The sequence below is a fragment of the Ochotona curzoniae genome, unplaced genomic scaffold, assembly GCF_017591425.1.
Source record: "Ochotona curzoniae isolate NIBS_2020 unplaced genomic scaffold, NIBS_Ocur_1.0 contig_908, whole genome shotgun sequence".
Classification (NCBI taxonomy): Eukaryota; Metazoa; Chordata; class Mammalia; order Lagomorpha; family Ochotonidae; genus Ochotona; species Ochotona curzoniae.
In genome coordinates, this window is record NW_024466607.1 from 15630906 (window position 1) to 15651065 (window position 20160).

Consider the following 20160-nt stretch of genomic DNA (forward strand, 5'->3'; position numbering starts at 1 on the left):
GCAGCTGGGACACAAACCACTCACCCAATGGGATCCCAGCATGTACAAGGCCACTGAGCCACTGAACTATTGTACCAGGCCCTAGTTTTTTTTTTTTTTTAAATCTCTGAAGTTTTGGGGCTTGGCATGATGGGCAATGGATAGCTCAAGGGGGAAAAAGCCATGAGTCACCAAGAGTCAGGGCATTAGGAAGAAAAAGAAAATTCAAAATATTGTTTAACTGATATCCCCGGAAAACAGAACAAACCATAGGGAACACAGAAACATCCAGAGAGATAAATAGAACAAATGAATCTGAATTAATACTGAATTTCAGGAAACATAGATATAGAATATTCAACTCTGAAATACATCTTTCAAATTACTGAATGTTGGGCCCAGCGCAGTGGCCTAGCAGCTAAAAGTCCTCACCTTGCATGCATCGGGATCCCATGTGGTGTTGGTTCTAATCTTGGCAGCCCCGCTTCCCATCCAGCTCGCTACTTGTGGCCAGGGAAAGCAACTGAGGACAGCCCAAAGCCTTGGGACCCTGTACCCATGACAGAGACCCAGAAGTGGCTTCTTGCTCTTGGCTTTGGATTGCCTCAGCTCTGGCTATTGTGGCCACTTGAGGAGTGAATCAACAAATGGAAAATCTTCCTCTCTGGCTCTCCTCCTCTTGTATATGTGACTTTCCAATAAAAATAAAATAAATCTTTAAAAAAAAATTACTGAATGTTGAGGAGAAAGTTCTGTTGTGTCCAGAGGGGAAAAAGGAGTTAATAATTATGTATTGAAGACAAAGACTAGTCCGAGCATTCCTCAGTAATAGTGATCAGAAAACAGGGACCATAACTGCAGGAAAACAAAGTGTGAGCCCCGAATTTTATATCCGGACAAACAGGTGTTCACATTTAAACATCTCGGAGATGTTCAGACATTTAAGAACTTGGAGAAGATGATTATCATGAATTCTTTTTAAATGAGTGAGAGCCTGGCATGATAGCGTAGCAGTTAAAGTCCTCGCCTTGAACCCCCCGGGATCTCATATGGGCACTGGTTCTAATCCCTGCAGCCCTGCTTCCCGTCCAGCTCCTGGCTTGTTGCCTGGGAAAGCAGTCCAGGACAGCCCAAGGCTTTGGGACCCTGCACCTGCATGGGAGACCTGGAAAAAGCTCCTGGCTCCTGGCTTCAGATTGGCTCAGCTCCAGCTGTTGCAGCCACTTGGGGAGTGAACCATTGGATGGAAGATCTTCCTCCTCTCTGTATATCTGCCTTTCCAACAAAAATAAATAAATCTTTTAAAAATGCATGAGTCAGTAAGTAAAATTTCCTAGGGATGCAGCCATTAAAGATGCTGGTGGGATGCTTGCACCCCGTATCAGGTGCCTGGGTTCGAGTCCAGCTGCACTTCCCATCCAGCTTCCCACTGCTGCTCCTCTTCAGGAGGAGGCAGATGATGGCTCAGGTACCTGAGTTCTGGCCTCCACCCTCTGGATGTGACCCAGAGTTCCTGACCCCTGGCTGTGGCCTGGCTCAGCCCCAACACCAGCCCCAACTATTGCAAGCATTTGAGAAGTGAAATAGTGGATGGAATAGCTCTCTGTTTCTATCTCTGTCCCTCATTTGCTGCTTTAAAACTAAAATGAAAATAAAACACACACACATACACACACACAAATAAGCTTCCGTGGATGAGCTCATAAGACATTAATAGAGAAGCTTGATCAAAGGAGTAGTGACCCCACCATGGCACCCCTAGGCTGAGAGGATGGCACCTACCACTCACTTGCCCTCACACAGTGCCTGCCACAGGTACCAGGTGCAGGAGATATTCAACCTGCAAGTTACACTGAGCTCGTGGCCGTTGACGCTTCTGCTGATTGATGCCCAAAGTCAGCTCTGGTGACACTGGGAAAGCGTCCAGATGGAGGTGAAAATGGGATTCAGGAAAGGTCAATGGTGACCACTGCATGAACTATTGTGTCCTTCCTGGTCCCTTTGGACTGACCCAGTTCTGAGTGAGACACTCCAAGCAGGCCTAAGGGTTTCATTTTGTTTTCCATCATGGATGGCATTCATAGCCTTGTGACAAGTGTCTTTCCCAGTGCTTCTTCCCTTATCCAGCTCTACAGACAATCACCACCAACTGACTGGGGTTACTGGGAATGCCCCTCATTTTGCTTCCTTGCTGTGCATTCCAGAAACTGGCTGGCCCTAGAAAGAAGCAACCCCTCTCAGACAGTCCTGGGAGAAGTTCTGTAGACCAACTGGGCCCCCAGGGCTTGCTGTTGTTGCAGTTCTGGACCGGCTTCCACCTTGCTCCATGACTCCTGGTGGTCTGTCCTGTTTGGCTGGCAGTAGCTCTGGTTTCCCCTGGGTCCTCCTGCCATGTTCCCTCCTTGCTGACCCACTTGCAGTCTCATGCCTAAGTTTTCTGCTTCAGCACCAGGACAGTAGTCAGTGTTCACTGCCTTCAATGTGTTCTCTGCTGGTCCAGACAGGCTGACTGGAGCCTGCTGCAAGCTTCCTGTTTGGCCACAAGGAAGAGTCCTTCCAGATGTTTCTGAGTGAAAAGGATGCGTGGAAGTGATGGGCAGCCTGTTTACACTAGTTGTTCCTTCTTGTGGCTGTTCCTGAGGAGAGGTGTGATTGCATGTATACCCCAGTACAGGGTCTGTCACTAGGCAAATGTAGTGCTTTGTCCCTCCTATACCAAGGAAGAGTTAGCTCTCTGGGTTACTCTGGGGTCTTTTAGGTCTTGGAAACTTACCCTCCCAGCTTTGAGAATCTGGGTAGTTAGGAGAAAAAGGTGGCAGCCTCTTGGAGCGCTCTGTTTTTTTAAGCTGATCCTGTCAGGAGCACTGATGGGTACCTACTTTTCCCAGCTAGCAAGGCAATTCCTGCTCCACTCCAGTCCCTTGGAGGCTCAGATGTCATGGTGCCAGCCTCTTAGCACTGTGATTGAGGACACAAAAGATGCTTGTCTCACAGGCTTCCCTGGCCATCTCCCACGACTGTCTCAGGTACGTTGTCAGGGAATGGACCGGAAGCGGAGCAGCCAGACCGCAAACTGGCATTCATATGGGATGCTGGCAGTTGCAGGCAGCTCAGCTCGCTGTACCATGATCCCCCTCTCCACACCCCAGGGGCTGCAAGGAAATCATTGATTTCATTTTGTTGTCATATTATCAGCAAAAATATTTGTCTTATAATTTTATTCCATGATATGGCTATTGTAGGATAAGCAAAGTAGAAGTACGAAGATTAAGACCCAAGGTTTTCCAGTTAAGAAATACGAAAGTTTTAAGTGTAAAGTGAAGGAAGTAAAAAACATGGGATCTGGTCATTTGAAGTGGAAAAAAAAAGTCCTTGTATCTCTTCTTGGCCTTTTGGCTAAGATCAAGTGTGAAAAAAGATCCTTGTCCCTGTGCTTTTGTCAACAGCACAACAAATTCTCCTTTGTCTCACAGACAGTTGAGGAGTCTGGTAAGGGCAGCTTCTGATGGCCAGGGACATCCCTGTCACATTCCCCTTCCATGGAGCAGAGCTGGGGCTGGAGAGTGTCAGATTTAAGTGACCAGACCAGTGGAATTCCTTTAAAGACTGAGGCCTGGAAGTTGATGCATTTCTTTGCCTTTTACCTCTAAACTGACTCACCTGTATCCACTGGCAAGGGGAGAAGAAACAAGGCAGAAAATGTGAAAACTCTTAGTTTTTACCTCAATTTTCTACCTCTTCCCTTCAAGCGCTTCTGCTTGTTTTGTTAATAGTACCTAAGCATGTAACTGGTGGATGAACTGCTTATGTGGAGGATGCACAAACATGTTTTATTGATAAGATCACATGATCAAGAAAAAGGCCAGGGGCTTGGCGTGATAGCCTAGAGGCTAAATCCTCTCCTTGCATGTGCCAGGATGGTATAAAGGTGCCAGTTCATGTTCTGGCTGCTCCACTTCCCATCCAGCTCCCTGCCTGTGGCCTGGAAAAGCAATAAAGGATGATCCAAAGCCTTCGGGCCCTGCACCTGTGTGGGAGACTGGGAAGAAGCTCGTGGCTCCCGGCTTCGGATTGGCTCAGCTCTGGCCCTTGCAGTCATTTGGGGAGTGAATCAGTAGATGGAAGATGCTTCTCTGTGTATCTACTCTCTGTATATCTGCCTTTTCGATAAAAATAAATAAATCTTTATTTAAAAAAAATGGCAAGAGTCCCCAAGGAAGGGGTTGGGATAAAGGTCAAGAATATCCTCCTTGTGTGAAAACTGATTTTTTTTTAGGCACCTGCTTCCTGAATTCTCATATTCCTTTCTGAAAGAGAAGCCCAGGATATGGGACCTGGATCCCAGACCTGTCACCCCACAGCCTCTGCTTCTCTTTCTGAGTGTACAGGGACCACTAGAGCGACCTCAAAAGACAGAGTCCTCCCTGCCCCCCGTGGTGTCGCCTCACTGTAATTGCCCATTATGGAAAGGTCAATCATGAATTTATCAAAACCTTGTTTGAAGCTGTGGAGCTCTTCCAGCCGCTCTGCCTTAGAGAGAAAGTTTTTGTTGTTGTTTTTTAAGTTCACTCCCTTCCTGGTGAACAGAGGTAGTAGCAGTTCATTACCTCCCAATGGTTCTCTTTCCCGTAGTGCTGGGGCTGGGGAGGGTGGCCCTTTTCTGAGCTCCCTGCTTCTCCTCGTGGTCACTTCAGCCCCAGGGGCCCTCTGTGACAGCACAGCCAGAGCGGTTCCAGGCTGTTTCCCACAGTGGACCAGGCAGTCATGGTACCCTTACAGACATATTTGGGTTCTCAAGTGTCTTTCAGTCTCAGCAGTTTGTTGGTTGGCCATGTGCCTTTCTGGGGATGAGGGTGCCTGACAGAGGGAGCCCAGCTTCCCATCCGTACTATCCGGATCGTGTCTCCAGGAGTGGTTGTGGTATGGGAGGAGGTCTGCTGGGGGTGCTGATGGAAGTGGCTCTTCTTGGCGCCGCCAGCAGCCCTCCAGTGGTCCAGGGGCGAATTCCTTCTTTGACAAACAGTTTTGGGTTCTGTTGTTCCTGATCAGCTAATAGCCCTAAGTGGTACAAGGAAGGAAAGCTGGCAGAAATCCAGCTACTTCTATGTTTTCTGTTTTTTATAGCCATGTTAAAAAAATATTTATCCCTTGATAAGACATTTTGATTTCTCCTGTTTGTCTTCTGGCTGCTCCTTCACACTCCGCCTTCTCCCTCCTTCTCCGCCAACCTTTCTGCTTCATGGCAGTGTCCTTGCCCCTCCCCGCAGACTCCCCGTGATAGGGCTCCCAAGGCTGCAGCAGGGAGCTCTGGCCTCTAACGGCCTCCCTGTAGGACACCTCCCACCCCCATGGTGGGAGATGTGGGTCCTTCACCCCAGCAGTGCCAGGTCTTCCTCAGACCTGGGTTGGATCACGGCTGGGGGCATTCCTCTCTCCTTGCCTCACTTACTCCTTTCTCGCTTCAGCAGCAATATTTTTGTGGAGATGCTTATTTTTGCCTCTCAACGAGGTCTTCTAGAAGGCTCACCCCCTTCTTCCTTTAGGGTGAAAGCCTCCAGCTGTTCCAGCCTGTCCCTTTGGAACTTGTGTCCAGACAGACATGAGCCCTGCCCCTGCTGAGTGCTGGAGCCTTGTGTTCAGCAGGAGGGGGCTGACCTCTTCCGAGCTGGGTGGGGCTAGAGAGGAACTGTGTGTTCACAGGGTATGAGCCTCACGTGTGTGGCCTTTTTCTGTCATCACTTTTCAGCCTTCAGATCTGTAAGCTCATCACAGCATGTGGCGTTGCTGAATGCTCTGCCTCCTAGGGACCCCTAGTCCTGTGAACCTGTTCTCTTTAATCCTCCATTCTCCACTGCCCTCTTTCTGGCATCTTCTGTACCCCAAGAAATACTGGTGTTTTCCACAGGGCTCTCTCAGTGGTCTCTGACCACTGAGAAGTGCCTGTGAACTTAACGTTTCCTTCTCTCAGGTAAATGTATCCTCACTGATCAGAATTGAGTCCATGCTACGGCCTGTCTCCCGAAGTCTCCTGGATTGCCAGCCTCCAACTTCAATACAATCAAACCCAAACCCATGGTCCTGTTCTTACACTCCCCACCCATCACTTGTCTTCTCTCCCTGGACTCCCTGTTTAGTACGCTCGAGCGGGAGCATGGTAACTGCTCCTCTGCTCCCCCTCGGCCTGCAGACTACCCTGGGTCCCTGCCTTCTTGCTGGCTTCCCTACCTACCCCATCTTTTCCTTGACACAGGGCCCAAGCACTGCCCTGTTTGAAACCCTTCCAGGCCCTGCTGCTCTGGCCCTTTCCACTTTAACTTTAAACTTCTCAATTAATGCAAGTAGTTTGACCATATAGTAGAGCCAGGAGCTATTCTAGATGCTGGAAATAGCAATGGCTCACCTCAGCCATGCTTGCCTTGCACAATCATCCAGACAGAACATGCTCTGACTTGTCTCTGGGCCTTTGTGTGTGCCTTCCCTGCACCTGAGGAACACAGCTTGTACTTCAGGACACTTGGTTCGGATGTCTCCATGTCCTTAAAGCCCTCTGAGGCTTTTGCCCATCCTCTGGAGTGGTGATTTGTTTGCACATCTGTCTCTGCTCTGGGTTGGATGCCCCAGAGGGCTGGAGCCCTGACTGATTCACTTTTTTAAAAATGTGTTTTAATTAAATATTGAATAGACATTTATCAAGAATGTAAGGAGACTTATAAAATATGTATAAGATGTGGAGAGTAACAACACAACAAATACCTATGGCTCTACACCCCATTATAAGAGAGATGACTCCTTCCTACTATCAAAGCCTATCACAGGGCCTAGAGCTAGTCCAGAAGTCCATAAATGTATATGAAAAATAGAAAGACTGAACAAATGCCTGAGCAAACAGAGGAACAACTGTCTGGTATTAGAGTCATTTTCTCCGTGAGTCTCTCTGTGTTACTGAGCACACTGCAGGCAAAATAGCTATGACTGAATGATGTCACTACCTAAACTTGGCATTGCTTTGTGGCTCACTGTGCTATTCACACACCTTTCTGTGCCCCTTTTGGGTGCATTACATTGGGTGTGAGAATGCGGTGGGGAACAGAATGGTCAGAGACCATTTCCTCTCTAGGGAAAAAAGGAACAAGAATCCAAAGAACTTAACCATCATTGCTTATCACCCTCTCACAGTTATGCTTGCTCCCTGGAGAGTGTAGGACAGTGGGTAAGGACATGGACAAGCAAACTGGATGTTAGAATCCCAGATGTGCTACTTGAAATTTGGGGCAGCTCTGCAAGCTTCTTAACATGCACGTGTTGTGATTTCTTTGTCTATGAAATGAGCGATGTGGTCTCTTACCCAATGGATTTTCTGTTAGGCTTTACATTTCTTGTGAGACAGATGTCTTGTGGTGGTGTTACCACTGTGACGGTCAGCAGGAACATATCTGACGTGAAGCTGGGTGTGGGGCCAGCAGCCAGAGAGGTCACCTGGAATTGTGTCTACATAGCGTCCTCTCCAGACAAGGGCTAAAAGCTGGGCTGGGCCCTAGCCATGTTTCCTCAGCTCCATCATACTTTGGGGTCACATCTCACTGACTGCTCTGCGGGGCCCATCCATTCAGGGAACTACCCATTAGGCATTGGGTTTGCCCCAGGCATGGCTCTGGAGAGAATATACCCAGAAAGATTGCGCTGTGATGCAGTCTTCAAGTCAGAAGTCACTGTGTGTACGGAACACTGCCCATCACTCCCAGTCAACCCAGATAAAGTAGAAATTGCTATGTTTCTCAGAAGCCTGGGGAGAGGGCTGTTGTAACCCATTCATGTATTATAAAGGATGCTCAGTTGCTTCTGATTAGTTTTCAAGGACTGCTTTTAAATTACAGCCCCCAAATAATTTAAGTGAAAAAAGGGGGGAACTATTAATTTAACCAAACAGGAAATATTTCTTTAGGATACCTAGATATCTATCTATGTCAGTCTACTGAGACACTGTGAGGAGACCACAATGTGAATGGAGACCAAGGTTACATGGCCCCCACCAACCTGTGCCCCACAGCTGGGGGCAAGGGTGGCTCAGAGAGCTTAGGCTCTGACTCCAGTTGTCTTACTACCGAAGGAAATGGCAGAGCTGTGAATACATGGTTAGGGGCACGTTGGTGGTTGATGGAAGGATGGAAGGGATGTTTGCTGGTCATTTGATAATGTGCCTCTTTTCTGAAAGTCTTTTTTTTTTTTTTTTTGGACTGAAGTATATCTCCACCCTACTTTCTCATAAGGGAGACCCATTTTGGAGTAAGTTGGGCTGAACCTCCTGAAGGGGGCTCCCCACCTCTTCCCCTGATCGATGATGACACTCCTAGCATTTGCCCCCTGAGGTGCTCTCTCTGGTGACACTTATACTAAAATTGGAACAATACAGAAAGGATTAGCATAGTCCCTACGTAAGGATGACAGTTTACCTCCTGGATGTTTTTGGTGAGTTTTCGATGTCATTTCAGCATTTCCCGGAGACTGGACTCCAAGGAGCCTGTGGGTAGCCAGAGAGCAGCTTCCCCAGCCCCGAAGCAGGATTCTGCTGCTGCTCCTGGCCGTGAGAGCCCACGGGAGACAAGGGCACAGGGCCCAGCAGGCCAGGAGGCTGATGGCCCACGCAGGACGCTGCAGGTAGACAGCAGGACACAGAGAACAGGGCGGTCCCCCTCGGTGTCATTTTCCGCTGAGGGCAGACCCTGCAAGGACTTGAGAAATGGGGGTGGGTGGGCCAAGGCAGGCTCCTTCCCAGGCAGCTGCGGCTCCTGCAGTTGCTCTCAACGTGTCTGTCCTGACTCCACCTAGGTAAACACACTGAGGTGAATAGAGAATTTCAGAGAAGCAATGGGAAGCATTGCCTTGGCTTCCTGTGTTCAGTCTCTTTCAAGTTGGATAAGAAAAAAAAAAATGGCAGAAAATGAGCTTAATTTTGGTCAAAGAAGAAAGAAGATAAGGGGATTGCATTTTCATCTGATGGTTTTTTGCTTTTTATTAAACTGTCCAACTATCAGCTCCTGCAGCCAGGCCAGTGGCTTCTCAAGGACTGGACCCCAAACTCAACCTGACCCAGCCTCACACCAGTGGAATAGTTACTCTCATTCTGTCGTGATAGACTTGGTTTGGCATCACACATACTCTGTGTATAAATGTCCTTGCTGTAGATGGCCTTAACTGGGCATTAGCATGTGCTGCTTTTCCTGGCTGTCTGGGATCAGCCTCAGAAGGGGACAGATCAGAGGCAGTAGACCTTCCAGGGCAGTAGCTCTGAACTTGGACAGTTTATTGGATTCACATTGGTATTGGGAAAATATCAGTGCAAAGAGGTTTCCTCCACAAAATCTGATGTGATCCCATCTAGGGTCCAAATTCTAAAATCTCTCTTTATGTTTCCATTGTGTGGAATTGGCAGGGGTTGATTCCATGGACCCAGGCTGTGGTCCATGGAAGGCCCTTGAGGTTATTTGGTCTGGTGGGTCTCAAAATTCAATCTGCAGACCAGAGTTTTGGAACTTACTAAAATGCAGCTGAGAGGGCCAGCATTGTGGTGCATCTGGTAAAGCTGCTGACATCCCATATCAGAGTGCAGATTAGAGTCCTGGCTGCCCTACTTTTTTTTCCTGCCCTGTTTCTGATCCAGCTTCCTGCTAATGCACCTTGGAAGGTGACAGAAAATGGCCCAAGGGCTGGGGCCCTGCTGTCTATTGTGGGTGGCCAGGGTAGAATTCCTGGCTCCTGGCTTTGACTTGGCTATTGCTGCCATTTGAGGAGTGAGCCAGTAAATGGCCGACTCTCTGTCTCTCTCTCTCTCTCTCGCTCTCTCTCTATTGCTTTGCCTTTCCAATAAACAAGTAAATAAATCTTTTTAGAAATGTCAGCCAGCCCCAGATCCTTAGGATCTGCAGCCTATGAACATGTAAGAGGGGCCACTCATGAAGCAGAGAATGGGAGCTGGGTTATGCCATGGCGTGAGGATGAGGTGTGGCTGGAGCATGGCAGTGTGGTGGCATTACGTGCTAGAGCTTCTGCAGGCTGCTTCTCTAAGATGTGTTTCTAACACAGTTGTTTTTGATGTCATTTCAGCATTTCCCGGAGACTGGACTCCAAGGAGCCTGTGGGTAGCCAGAGAGCAGCTTCCCCAACCCCGAAGCAGGCTTCTACTGCTGCTCCTGGCCGTGAGAGCCCACGGGAGACAAGGGCACAGGGCCCAGCAGGCCAGGAGGCTGATGGCCCACGCAGGACGCTGCAGGTAGACAGCAGGACACAGAGAACAGGGCGGTCCCCCTCGGTGTCGCCGGACAGGGGCAGCACCCCGACATCACCCTACTCTGTGCCCCAGATTGCCCCTCTTCCCAGCAGCACTCTGTGTCCCATATGCAAGACCTCGGACCTCACATCGACCCCCAGCCAGCCAAACTTCAACACCTGCACCCAGTGTCACAGCAAGGTCTGCAACCAGTGTGGGTTCAACCCCAACCCTCATCTCACCCAGGTAAACACCCTGTGCACCAGCACCCTTCCGTCCCTGCCTCATGGTCATGCCTCTCCTCTCCCTTCCCCTTTCCTCAACTCCTTTCCCAGCCATTTTCCTTGGCCACCAGCATCTGTGTCTTCTGGGGGCAAGAGTGGTGTTGGCTATAAGGTGTGGCCTTGCATTTCTGGAGGGATTCCTGCATCCCTTGAATGCTTGTTCGGGTCTCAGAGAAGAAGTGCCTTCCTTCCTAGTCCAGGTTTGACCTGGACAAATGGTCTTGGAGAAGGCCAAAGACAGTCTTAGATCATTCTTTCCCAATAGATGCTCATTTGGAGAGGGCCATGAGTGGCTAGAAGGCCCAAAGGGAGACAGATAGCCCTACCTCTCTGATAGTCGGTCCTTGAGGGGATGCTGGAGGTGGGGAGAGCAAGGTGTTTGGGGCAGGGCTCCCAGGAGCCCATGATTAGCCAGAGACAGCTTCGCTAAGTCCTGCCTTCCAGGTGGGCTCAGACGTTCCTTCTCTGGACTTTTGGGCTGGAGGGGACAGAGCAGCAGCTCAAGCTCTGGCTGAGTGCCAAGCACAAACGGGTGTCAGTGTCCCAAGTTCACCAATAGGCCATCACAGGACCATTCCCTTGGGTTTGACCTCCTTTTCCCCGAGGCATTCAATTCCACAGCCTTACCCCCACTAAGCTTCATTCCGGATGCTGGGAGACGCCTTGCCACACCCCACAAAGGGCTCTTTTTTGACCTGGAAGCTAAGTGCTCCTCTGTGTGGGGTGAGCTGTGGACGTCGATTTGAAGTGAGCTGAGTATCTTTCCTCACTTCCCCCGACTCCTCCAGGACAAGCCATGGAAACCTCTGCCTCTCCCTCTTGGGTAGTATGGAAAGCAGCTGACTGCCGGCACAGGCCTGGCCTCCTCTGCAATTTCCAGCAGCTAGGGCTGTTTGGACCCTGTGGGAGAGGGATTGAGTGAGAATAATTGTTCACGGGTCAGGGTCTATATATGCCAGGAGGTGCTGTGGGTGTGGGACGTGTGGTTTGCAAGAGGTAAGTGTGAGATTCCAAGGAAGGAGCTAGCGGTGTGGGGCGATGACTCAGTGCTTTGGAGTCGCTCCTGGAGTGTGGAGGCTTCCTGAGGAGGCGTGTGTGCTCGTGATTATTGCATCTGTGATTAGAAACAGGCCCATCCCCGCGCCCATCAGTTAGATAAGTGTTTGCCTTTCAGTATTTAGAACAGTGAGATGGAGGTTGGGGATGCTCGCCTATGTGTTTCTGCCAGAAGCACCTGGTCTCATGGGAGCAAGGAGGCTTGGCAGCTGGCCCATGCCACTGCAGGGCATCCCTTCTCTGTACTAGCCTTGCCCTCTGCATCCCACCAGTTCCTGGAGCCCATCCCAGCCTTCCTCCCACCATAGCCTCTGCCTCCAGGCGCCCTCAAACCCAGGACCTTGGCTAGGTGGGCGGGAGCCAGCTTTTGGCTGTGCCTGGAAAAACATCAGAGTAGGAGGGCCCTGAAGCTGCTTGGTCCATCTGCCTCACCGTGTGGAGAGGAAGCCATGGCTCCGGGCCATGAGGCAAGGCAGACTCAAACTCACTGCAGAACCACCGCAGTTGGTGAAAAAGCCAATGCTTGAAGCAAACGCTGGGCTACACAGGTGAAGTGGCTCTTTGCCATAAGATTCCTTGGGGCTTTCTACATCTCAAGGAGCATCACTGAGCTCTTGAACTTACCATCTGGGTGCCTCTCAGGGGCCACAGCCCTACAGCACCCAGTTTGGGAAATGCTGACCTAGTCCTCTGTCCACACCTCTTTCCCTCTGTAGTCCCCAGGCAGAACCTCTGCTTCTCCATAGTTGGCTTTCCTGCTCAGGACACATAATTTTCCTGAGGCACAGTAAAGCATCGTTCCCACATCACACTGCTCAGCACAGAGCCACACTCTGGTGGCTCCTGCATGACGAGGAAGTAGGTTTGCAGGTTTGGCTTGCACATTTGCGGCTAGACTCATCCTGCTCAGAACACATCTGTTTTTGACCACCTCGAGCTTGATGTCATGTTAGCCAGGAAAGCTGTTCCCAGGCATGTTTGTTTTGTGGCCTGAGCTTCTGCCCAGCCTAAGGTTCTGGGCATGTCCAGGGGGCTGTTTCTGATGTCAGGTGTGTCTAGGTGGCAGCGGGGCATGGAGTGTGCCCTTTATCAGCAAACTCAACTGGAGCACTCACTTCTTTCTCAGTTTCTCACTCTTCAGGAGTGGTCCAATTAGAGTAGAAAGGGTAGGAACACTGTATACCTGGCCAATGGGGGGCCTTTTGGCAGGGTGGAGCATATCCCTGGGACTGGTGGAAGAGGCCTGGCAGCCCAGGGCCCACAGCCAAAGACCATCAGCAGATGTACTGCTCCTCGGTTCCTCAACTTTCTGCTGACTGGAGGGCTTTAGCAGTACCAAAGAGGGCCCAATGCCACACAAGTGACATGAGAGTTTCAGAGCCTCTCCAAGTTTGCCAGAGAAGCTAGTCTTGGATCTTTGGGGAAGAAAAAAAAAATGAAAAATGAATTTGGTGCACGTGTGACCAAGCAGAAATGCAGGGAGTGGTTTGTAAACCAAGCCAAGTTGGCTGCCCAGGCTTGTGGTGGAACTGTTGTGTGGTATGAGAGCAGAAGGGAGAGGGAAAGGAAGAACTTGGTGCTGTGGGAAGTGCTCACATAGCATCTGGCAGGGTCCTGGCACTTTACCTGGTGCTGTTGAAGCAGCAGACCAGGTCTGGAGACAAGAATCTCACACAGGTGGCACCATCAGCCTCATGTGGCAGTGTGTGAGAAGTAGTGTGTGAGATTGGAAATCACAGTTTTTTTGATTGGCAAACTCGGGCTTCTTTCATGAGCCCTGGCATTGCTGAAGGGCTTCAGCCCTCACCCACTTGTGGCGTTCACCTCTCCAGCACCGAGGCTAGGCAGACAGGAGAAGGTGTGGACATGTGCTCTATTTGGTTTGAGTGTTAAGACTGTAGCAGAACTGCGGAATGAACTGAGTGCAAACAGGAAGACTGGGTCTTAGAAAGGCTCCATTTATTCTGGCTCATTTTAGACCAGAAGATCTGTGAACCCAGAGCCTTTAGCTGTCTCCAACTTTCCCCCAGGGATTCTCAGCACCATTCCACCCATCCATAGTCCATGTGTATGCCCAGGCTGAGGCTGGCTCGGAGCAAATGGGGCTATGCCAGCCATGCTCCTTGGTAGAGACCCTTTCTCCTGGAGTTCTGCAGTCACAGCAGTTCAGGGCACATGAGCAGTTTCACCTGCTGCCAAAACCATGAGACAGAGGTGTTCTTCTTTTTTATCTGCCTGTCTCTGCGCCCACGAGAGACCTTCCTTCTGATAATGTATTGGCACAGAAGTGCCCAGTGTCAGGAGAGTGTGAGATAGTAGTGTTCCCCCTTCTCTACCTACATGTGGGGTTTTGAAAAAGACTTTAGGCTCCATGGACATCAGATTTCTTTGAGGGGGAAGCAGGAGCCCAGGTTTTGCTGATGCTCAGGCTGTCTGTCCACCTCTCCAGTTTTGAGCAGTTTATATTTGGTCCTGCCCACAAGTCTCCACCAGGAGGTAGCCCAGGTTGTCCCTGTCAGGCCTCTGTCAGACACCCAGTTGGCTGGGAGTAGGAGGCAGGGCCTGAGCATGAGCCTGCTGGGTAGGGGAAAGATCTCAGAGCATCAGGGCTGGGGATGAGCTTTTGGGGAGTATGCAGAGCACCACACCCAACCTGCTTCTGCTAGTCCCTCAGGGGTCTCCCACCCCTCTCAGGGCAGTACTGGCAGCACACCCCAGCCTACAACTCCTATACCTGTAGAGCAGTTTCCCCTGGTGAGTACAGGGCAGAGGCAGGCATGTCAGCAGAGTCCTGCCGAGGTGCCACTCCAGGGATGCTGCAGTCTGTGTGTGGTAGGCCCACCCTCTGCCCCAGAGGAAGGAAGCAGCAGGACTGCTACCCTGTATCCAACCTTCCGGGTCAGGCACCCATCTGGGCCTCTCACTCTCCCTACTCTTGTTGGAATCACAGAGAAGCCCCTCTAGAAAAACTACAAAAGGGTGAACATGATCTTCCCTCCTGCACTCCAAGGCCTGGACTTTTCCTGATATCAAGCTAAGGATGCTTAAACCACCACACCTCCTCCTGCTACCCAGTGGCAAGCTTGGAGCCTAGACAGTTGCCCAGGGTGGATGGTGTGGGAAGACTCCATGCCTCCCATGCTACTGCCTGCATCCCACTCCTTTCCAGCAAGGGCCAGGGCACCAGATGGTTTGGGGGTGGTGCTGTGAGTTCAGCCCAGATCCCTCCACTGCAGCCTGCAGCCTTGCTCCACCCCTCCTGCTTCCTCCTGGCCTCATTGCCGCCTGGGCCAGAGCGGAAGAAGGAGCAGGTGTTGGAAGGACATGGGACCCGCAGTGCACCGAGGGGAGTCAATGGTGTCCTCCTTACTGGGCCCAGGAGCAGGTGACTGCCTCAGCTTTCTGTGGCCCTCTACACATAAAATGGATAGGTCTGCTGATGTCAGGTCCTTCAGAAGATCCTTTACCCTCTGTGTGTCTAGTACTTGGGCAGTTGGCCTTTGAATAGTCCCATTGAATGAAACTGCCTTCACATTAGTAGAGAATTGGTAGGGCAGATGGTTAAGACACAGGTGAAGATGCTCACTTCTCACACTGGCGTGCCTGGATTAAATTTCCAGTTCCCAACTCCAGCTTCCTGCTAATGCAGACCCTGGGAGGCAGTAGGGATGGATAGTTCAAGAAGAAGAGTTACTGCCACCCATGAGAAAGATCTGGATCGAGTTTCTGGCTCCCAGCTTCAGCCTGGCCCAGTGAAGTCCATTGTGAGCATTTGGGGAGTGAATCAGCAGATAGCAACTCACTGTCTGTATCCCTCTCTCTAATTAATTAATTAAAACCAGAGAAATGTCTGCCGTTCTACAGTCAGCCTTAGCACAGCCCACCATGCATTAACACAGGCTCCCAGGAAGGTCAGGGTCCCAGCAGAAAAGGTATCTGGCCTACTTGTTTGGACTGCAGGGTGGAGGCAGGAGCCTAGGTGGACAGCTGAACTGGGGCACGCACTGTTTCATGTCTTAAGCTCCCAGGCAGAGAGCTCCACCTTTCAGCTGTGAAAGAGGGTCGGCCAACAATGAATACAAGGTTAGTTCAGAACAGAACATAGGACAGTTTATTCTTCAAATGCTTGTTTTCATAGTTGAAGGCAAAAGAATACAAAGAGAATAAAGATGGTAAAGAAATAAGTAAATAGCATGGGAAGGCAAAAAGGGCAAGAAGGTATAAGAGGGGAGAAGCAGGAAAGGGCAGTGAAGGAGAGAAAGCCAGAGGCAGGGTGCAGGGAGAGCTCAGAGCAGGGACGGGGCAGGCTGGTGACGTGTTGGTTTTGCTGTTCCTATTTTTTTTTTTTTTTTGCCTATCTGTTGGCCTGAACAGGACTGCTTGTTCCACTTAGTTGGAGAATGATCTCCCTTCCTTCATCCTTTCCCCTAACTGCCTCCTTGAGTCCTTCTGATGGGACAGTTACTGCTGTGAGCACATAGGGCAGGGGAGCAGCCACTGTGTTCAGCCCTCTGTGGCCTCAAACAGTGCAGCGGGCAGCCCCTCCACAGTGAGCACACAGGCAAGGGCAGGGCTAAACAGGCTGAGCAGGGGACTGTAACAAGGCTATTATGGGCTGCTGTGAGGAGGGGATATTGGTCTGCCCAGAGATGGATTGGAGCTGGGTAGGAGACAGCCAGGACAAAAGGAGACCTAAGGGGCTGTGCCTGGTTCACAGGAGGGTCCTGGGAGAGCCAGGTCTAGGGTGTTAGAATGCCATAAGCCAAAACCAAAGGACATACAGATTCTGCTCGGGTCTGTGATTAGGATCCCAAAGGCGTGGGAAGGAGACAGTGAAATCAGATGTGCATTTAAAAGCATCCCTCTGAAAGAATGTCAAGGGCCAGTTAACCAAAGAAAAAAAGGACAAAACTTGAGTGAGTACTCATCCCTCATGACTTCATTACTTACTACAAAGCTACAGTAGTCAAAACAGTGTGATACTGACTTAAGAATGGACGCAGACCCCAGTGAAATATTAGAGAGTCCAGAAATAGCCAGATGCTCTTACAAGAGCTAGAGCATCAAGGCCTTTCACTGGGAACAGCACAAATGGTGCTGGGAACACTGGGTGTTAGACCCTTCCCTTAGACCATGTACAAAACTTTACACAAAATGGATCGGAAGAGCCACAGATAAAATATTGTTAGACGAAAGCATGATGCAAAAGAAAAAAGAAAAGAGTCAAGTTGGACTTTATGAATTCTTAAAAGCTTTCTGCATCAAAAGATATTGTCAACAGAGTAAAAAGCCAACAGAATAGAAAAAATATTTATAAATCATACACTTAGTGAGGAATTTATATACAGAACATACAGAGAAATCCCACGACTCGTAACAGCAACAACAAAAGAACAATCTGATTCAAAATTGGTCAAAGGACCTGAATTGATATTTCTCCAAAGAGATGTGCTGATGACCAGTAAACACAATAAAAGATTCTCAGCATCACTGATCACTGCCTGATGCAGATCAAAATGACAATGAGCTATTACCTGATCTCATTAGGATGACTACCATTTAAGAAAAACCAGTGGGGCAGACAGTGTGGTACGGCAGCTTACACTGTTCCTTGGAATACCCACATCTCATTGAGAGTATCTGTTATCAAGTCTCGCCTCTGCTTCTGATCCAGCTCCCTGTGAATGTATCTGGGAGGCAGCAGGTGATGGCCCGAGGCTTGGGTTCCTGCCACTTCCCAGGGGACTGGGTGGAATTCTGGCTCCTGGCCTCAGCCTTGCAGGCTGAGCCATTTGGGGAGTGAACCAGAAAATGAAAGAGTGCTCCTTTTCTCTCTCTATCATGCTACCTTTCAGATAAGTAAATAAATAAATCTTTAAAAAGAAAAACAAAAGCAAAATAACCCAGAAAACAATAAACACTGGCAAGGAGAAATTGGGATTCTTCACATTGTTGATGGGGATGTATAAAGGTGTAGCTACTGTGAAAAAGAGTTTGGCAGTTGCTCAAAAAATTAAAAATAGAACTACCATATGATCCAGCAATTCCATTTATGGATGTGTACCCTGAAGAATTGATAGCAGCATCTTGAGGTGATATCTGCACACTTGCGTTCATAACAGCATTATCACAATAGCTAAAATAATGAAGTCACCTGAATGTTCATTAACAGATGAACTACATAAGCAAAATGTAGTGTATACATGCTACTGAATAATATTCAGCCTCTAAAAGAAAGGAAATTCTGACTTGTACTGTAATAGGGATGTACCCTAAGGACATTATGCCAAGTTAAATGGACCACCCACAAAGATACAAATAGAGTACAAGTGTACGTATAGGAGGCGTCAGAGGAGTCAAGAATCAGAGTGACACAATGGGCAATGACAGTTTGCAGGGCCTAAGAGGAGGGGACCATGATGAGTTATTGTCTCTATGCTCAAAGTTTCACCTTTAAAAATATATATATTATTTTTATTGGAAAAGCAAATATGCAAAGAGGAGAGACATCTGTTGTTCACTCCCCAAGTAGCCGCAATGGCCAGAGCTGAGCTAATCTGAATCTAGGATCCAGGAGCCTCTTCTGGGTCTCCCATGCAGGTACAGGGTTCCAAGGCTTTGGACCATCCTTGAATGCTTTCCCAGGCCACAGACTGGAGCAGACTGGGAAGTGGAGCAGCTGGGACTAGAACTGGCACCCATATGGGATCCTGGCACATGTAAGGTGAGGACTTTGGCCACTAGGCTACTGTGCCGGGCCTGCACTTTTTTTTAAAGATTTATTTATTTGGGGCCCAGCGGCATGGCCTAGTGGCTAAAGTCCTCACCTTGAATGCGCTAGGATCCCAAATGGGCACTGGTTCTAATCCCAGCAGCTCCACTCCCCATCCAGCTCCCTGCTTGTGGCCTGGGAAAGCAGTCGAGGATGGTCCAAAGCCTTAGGACTCTACACCTGTGTGGGAGATCTGGAAGAAGTTCCTGGCTCCTGGCTTTGGATTGGCATAGCACCGACCGTTGTACTCACTTGGGGAGTGAATCATTGGACGGAAGATCTTCCTCTCTGTCTCTCCTCCTCTCTGTATATCTGACTTTGTGATAAAAATAAATCTTTTTAAAAAAAGATTTATTTATTTTTGTTGGAAGGTCAGATTTACAAAGAGAGAGACAGAGAGAAGCATCTTCCATCTGCTGGTTTACTCCCCAATTAGCTGCAATGGCTGGAGCTGAGCTAATTCAAAGCCAGGAGCCTCAGGCTTCTTCCGGGTCTCCCATGTGGGTGCAGAATCCCAAGGCTTTGGACTGTCCTCGACTGCTTTCCTAGGCCACAAGCAAGGGGCTGGGTGGGAAGTGGAGCAGCTGAGATTAGAACCAGCGCCCATATGGAATCCCAGTGGATGTAAGGTGAGGATTTTAGCTACTAGGCTATCGTGCCGGGCCCCAGAGTTCCACTTTTACAAGACAGAACTATGGAGGTGGATAGTAGTGATGGATGCACTTTATTTATTTTATAGTTTGAACTCTCAAAACGGTTAACATGGAAAATTGTGTTGATCAGGGTGGGAAGGATTGACAATCAGGGCAAAGTAGGCGAGACCATTATTTATACATTTTGTTTTTCTTCTTCCTGTATCTGGGTGTGGGGGAGAGACAAGGGGAAAAACCACACCCAACCTCCCAGCTGCCTCGGTACCCAGGTATGGGGAATGGCTACCTAGTGTCATCTCAGGGTTGCCGATGTGGTGCATGCTCTGAGGGTTCTGCTCAACTGGTTTTGATAGTTCTGAAATGCTGTTGATCTTGCAGATCCAAGGATGAAGAAATCTTTCCAAGGTCAATTGGCTGAAATAGTTCACCTCAGAGTCTCCATTCGCCCAGAGATTTGCTGTCAAGTTTCACTGGAGTACTTGATAAATTTGTTCTGCCCTCCTTACTCTACTTCCCCTATGCAAATTAATAGATACTGTGGGCCAGCCCTAATAACCACCACTGGACCGGCCCCCAGCCCTGGTTCCTGTGCCTTCCAGCATGGACTGGTCCAGTCTGTCCCACATCCCATTCAGATCTCGTATACATTATTGTATTTTGAAACCAAATTTAACCCAACTGATTTCACCCTCCAGCCCATACTCATGACATCAGGTGCCTCCATTTGTCTAGCCAGGCCTGTCCCCAGTCCTAGTTCTCACACTCACCAATGGGAGTTGCAGCCCATCAGAGAGGTGCCCACAGTTTCCCTACTCCCAGTCCTGGAGCTTTCACTTTCCAGGTGGTTCTACAGTTAAGCTCAACAGGACTTGCCCTTGTTCACAGCACCTGCCAGCTAACGCTGCAGCAAACCCCAAGCCACCTGCCCTTACTCCGACTCATGTCTGTACCAGTGGATACAGTTGATTAGCCCAGCCTGGCTCTCCCCCAATCCAGTTCACATGCAGGCCAACAGGTATTATATCCTTGCCCAACCTGATCTATTCCCTGTCCCAGCTCTCACATTCACCAGCAGGAACAGTCCTCATGGCTTCCCGATACTGGGCTTGCACACACCTACCTCTTGGGTCTTGCAAGGGCTAATGGGTACTA

The 20160-nt window shown here is 49.5% G+C and overlaps 1 protein-coding gene and 1 non-coding gene across 2 annotated transcripts in view; both read left to right on the plus strand.

The window, feature by feature from the left end:
* The window catches only part of BSN (bassoon presynaptic cytomatrix protein), an 81462-nt gene that overhangs the window by 35828 nt on the left and 25474 nt on the right, over nt 1-20160 (plus strand). Inside the window, exon 2 of the mRNA XM_040995011.1 lies at nt 10081-10489. Coding sequence (XP_040850945.1) covers nt 10081-10489 — 409 coding nt within the window. The remainder of the gene's footprint in view (nt 1-10080; nt 10490-20160) is intronic.
* Nucleotides 8346-8453, plus strand: LOC121166194. The gene has a single exon (XR_005885357.1). It is a non-coding gene; the product is annotated as a U6 spliceosomal RNA (small nuclear RNA).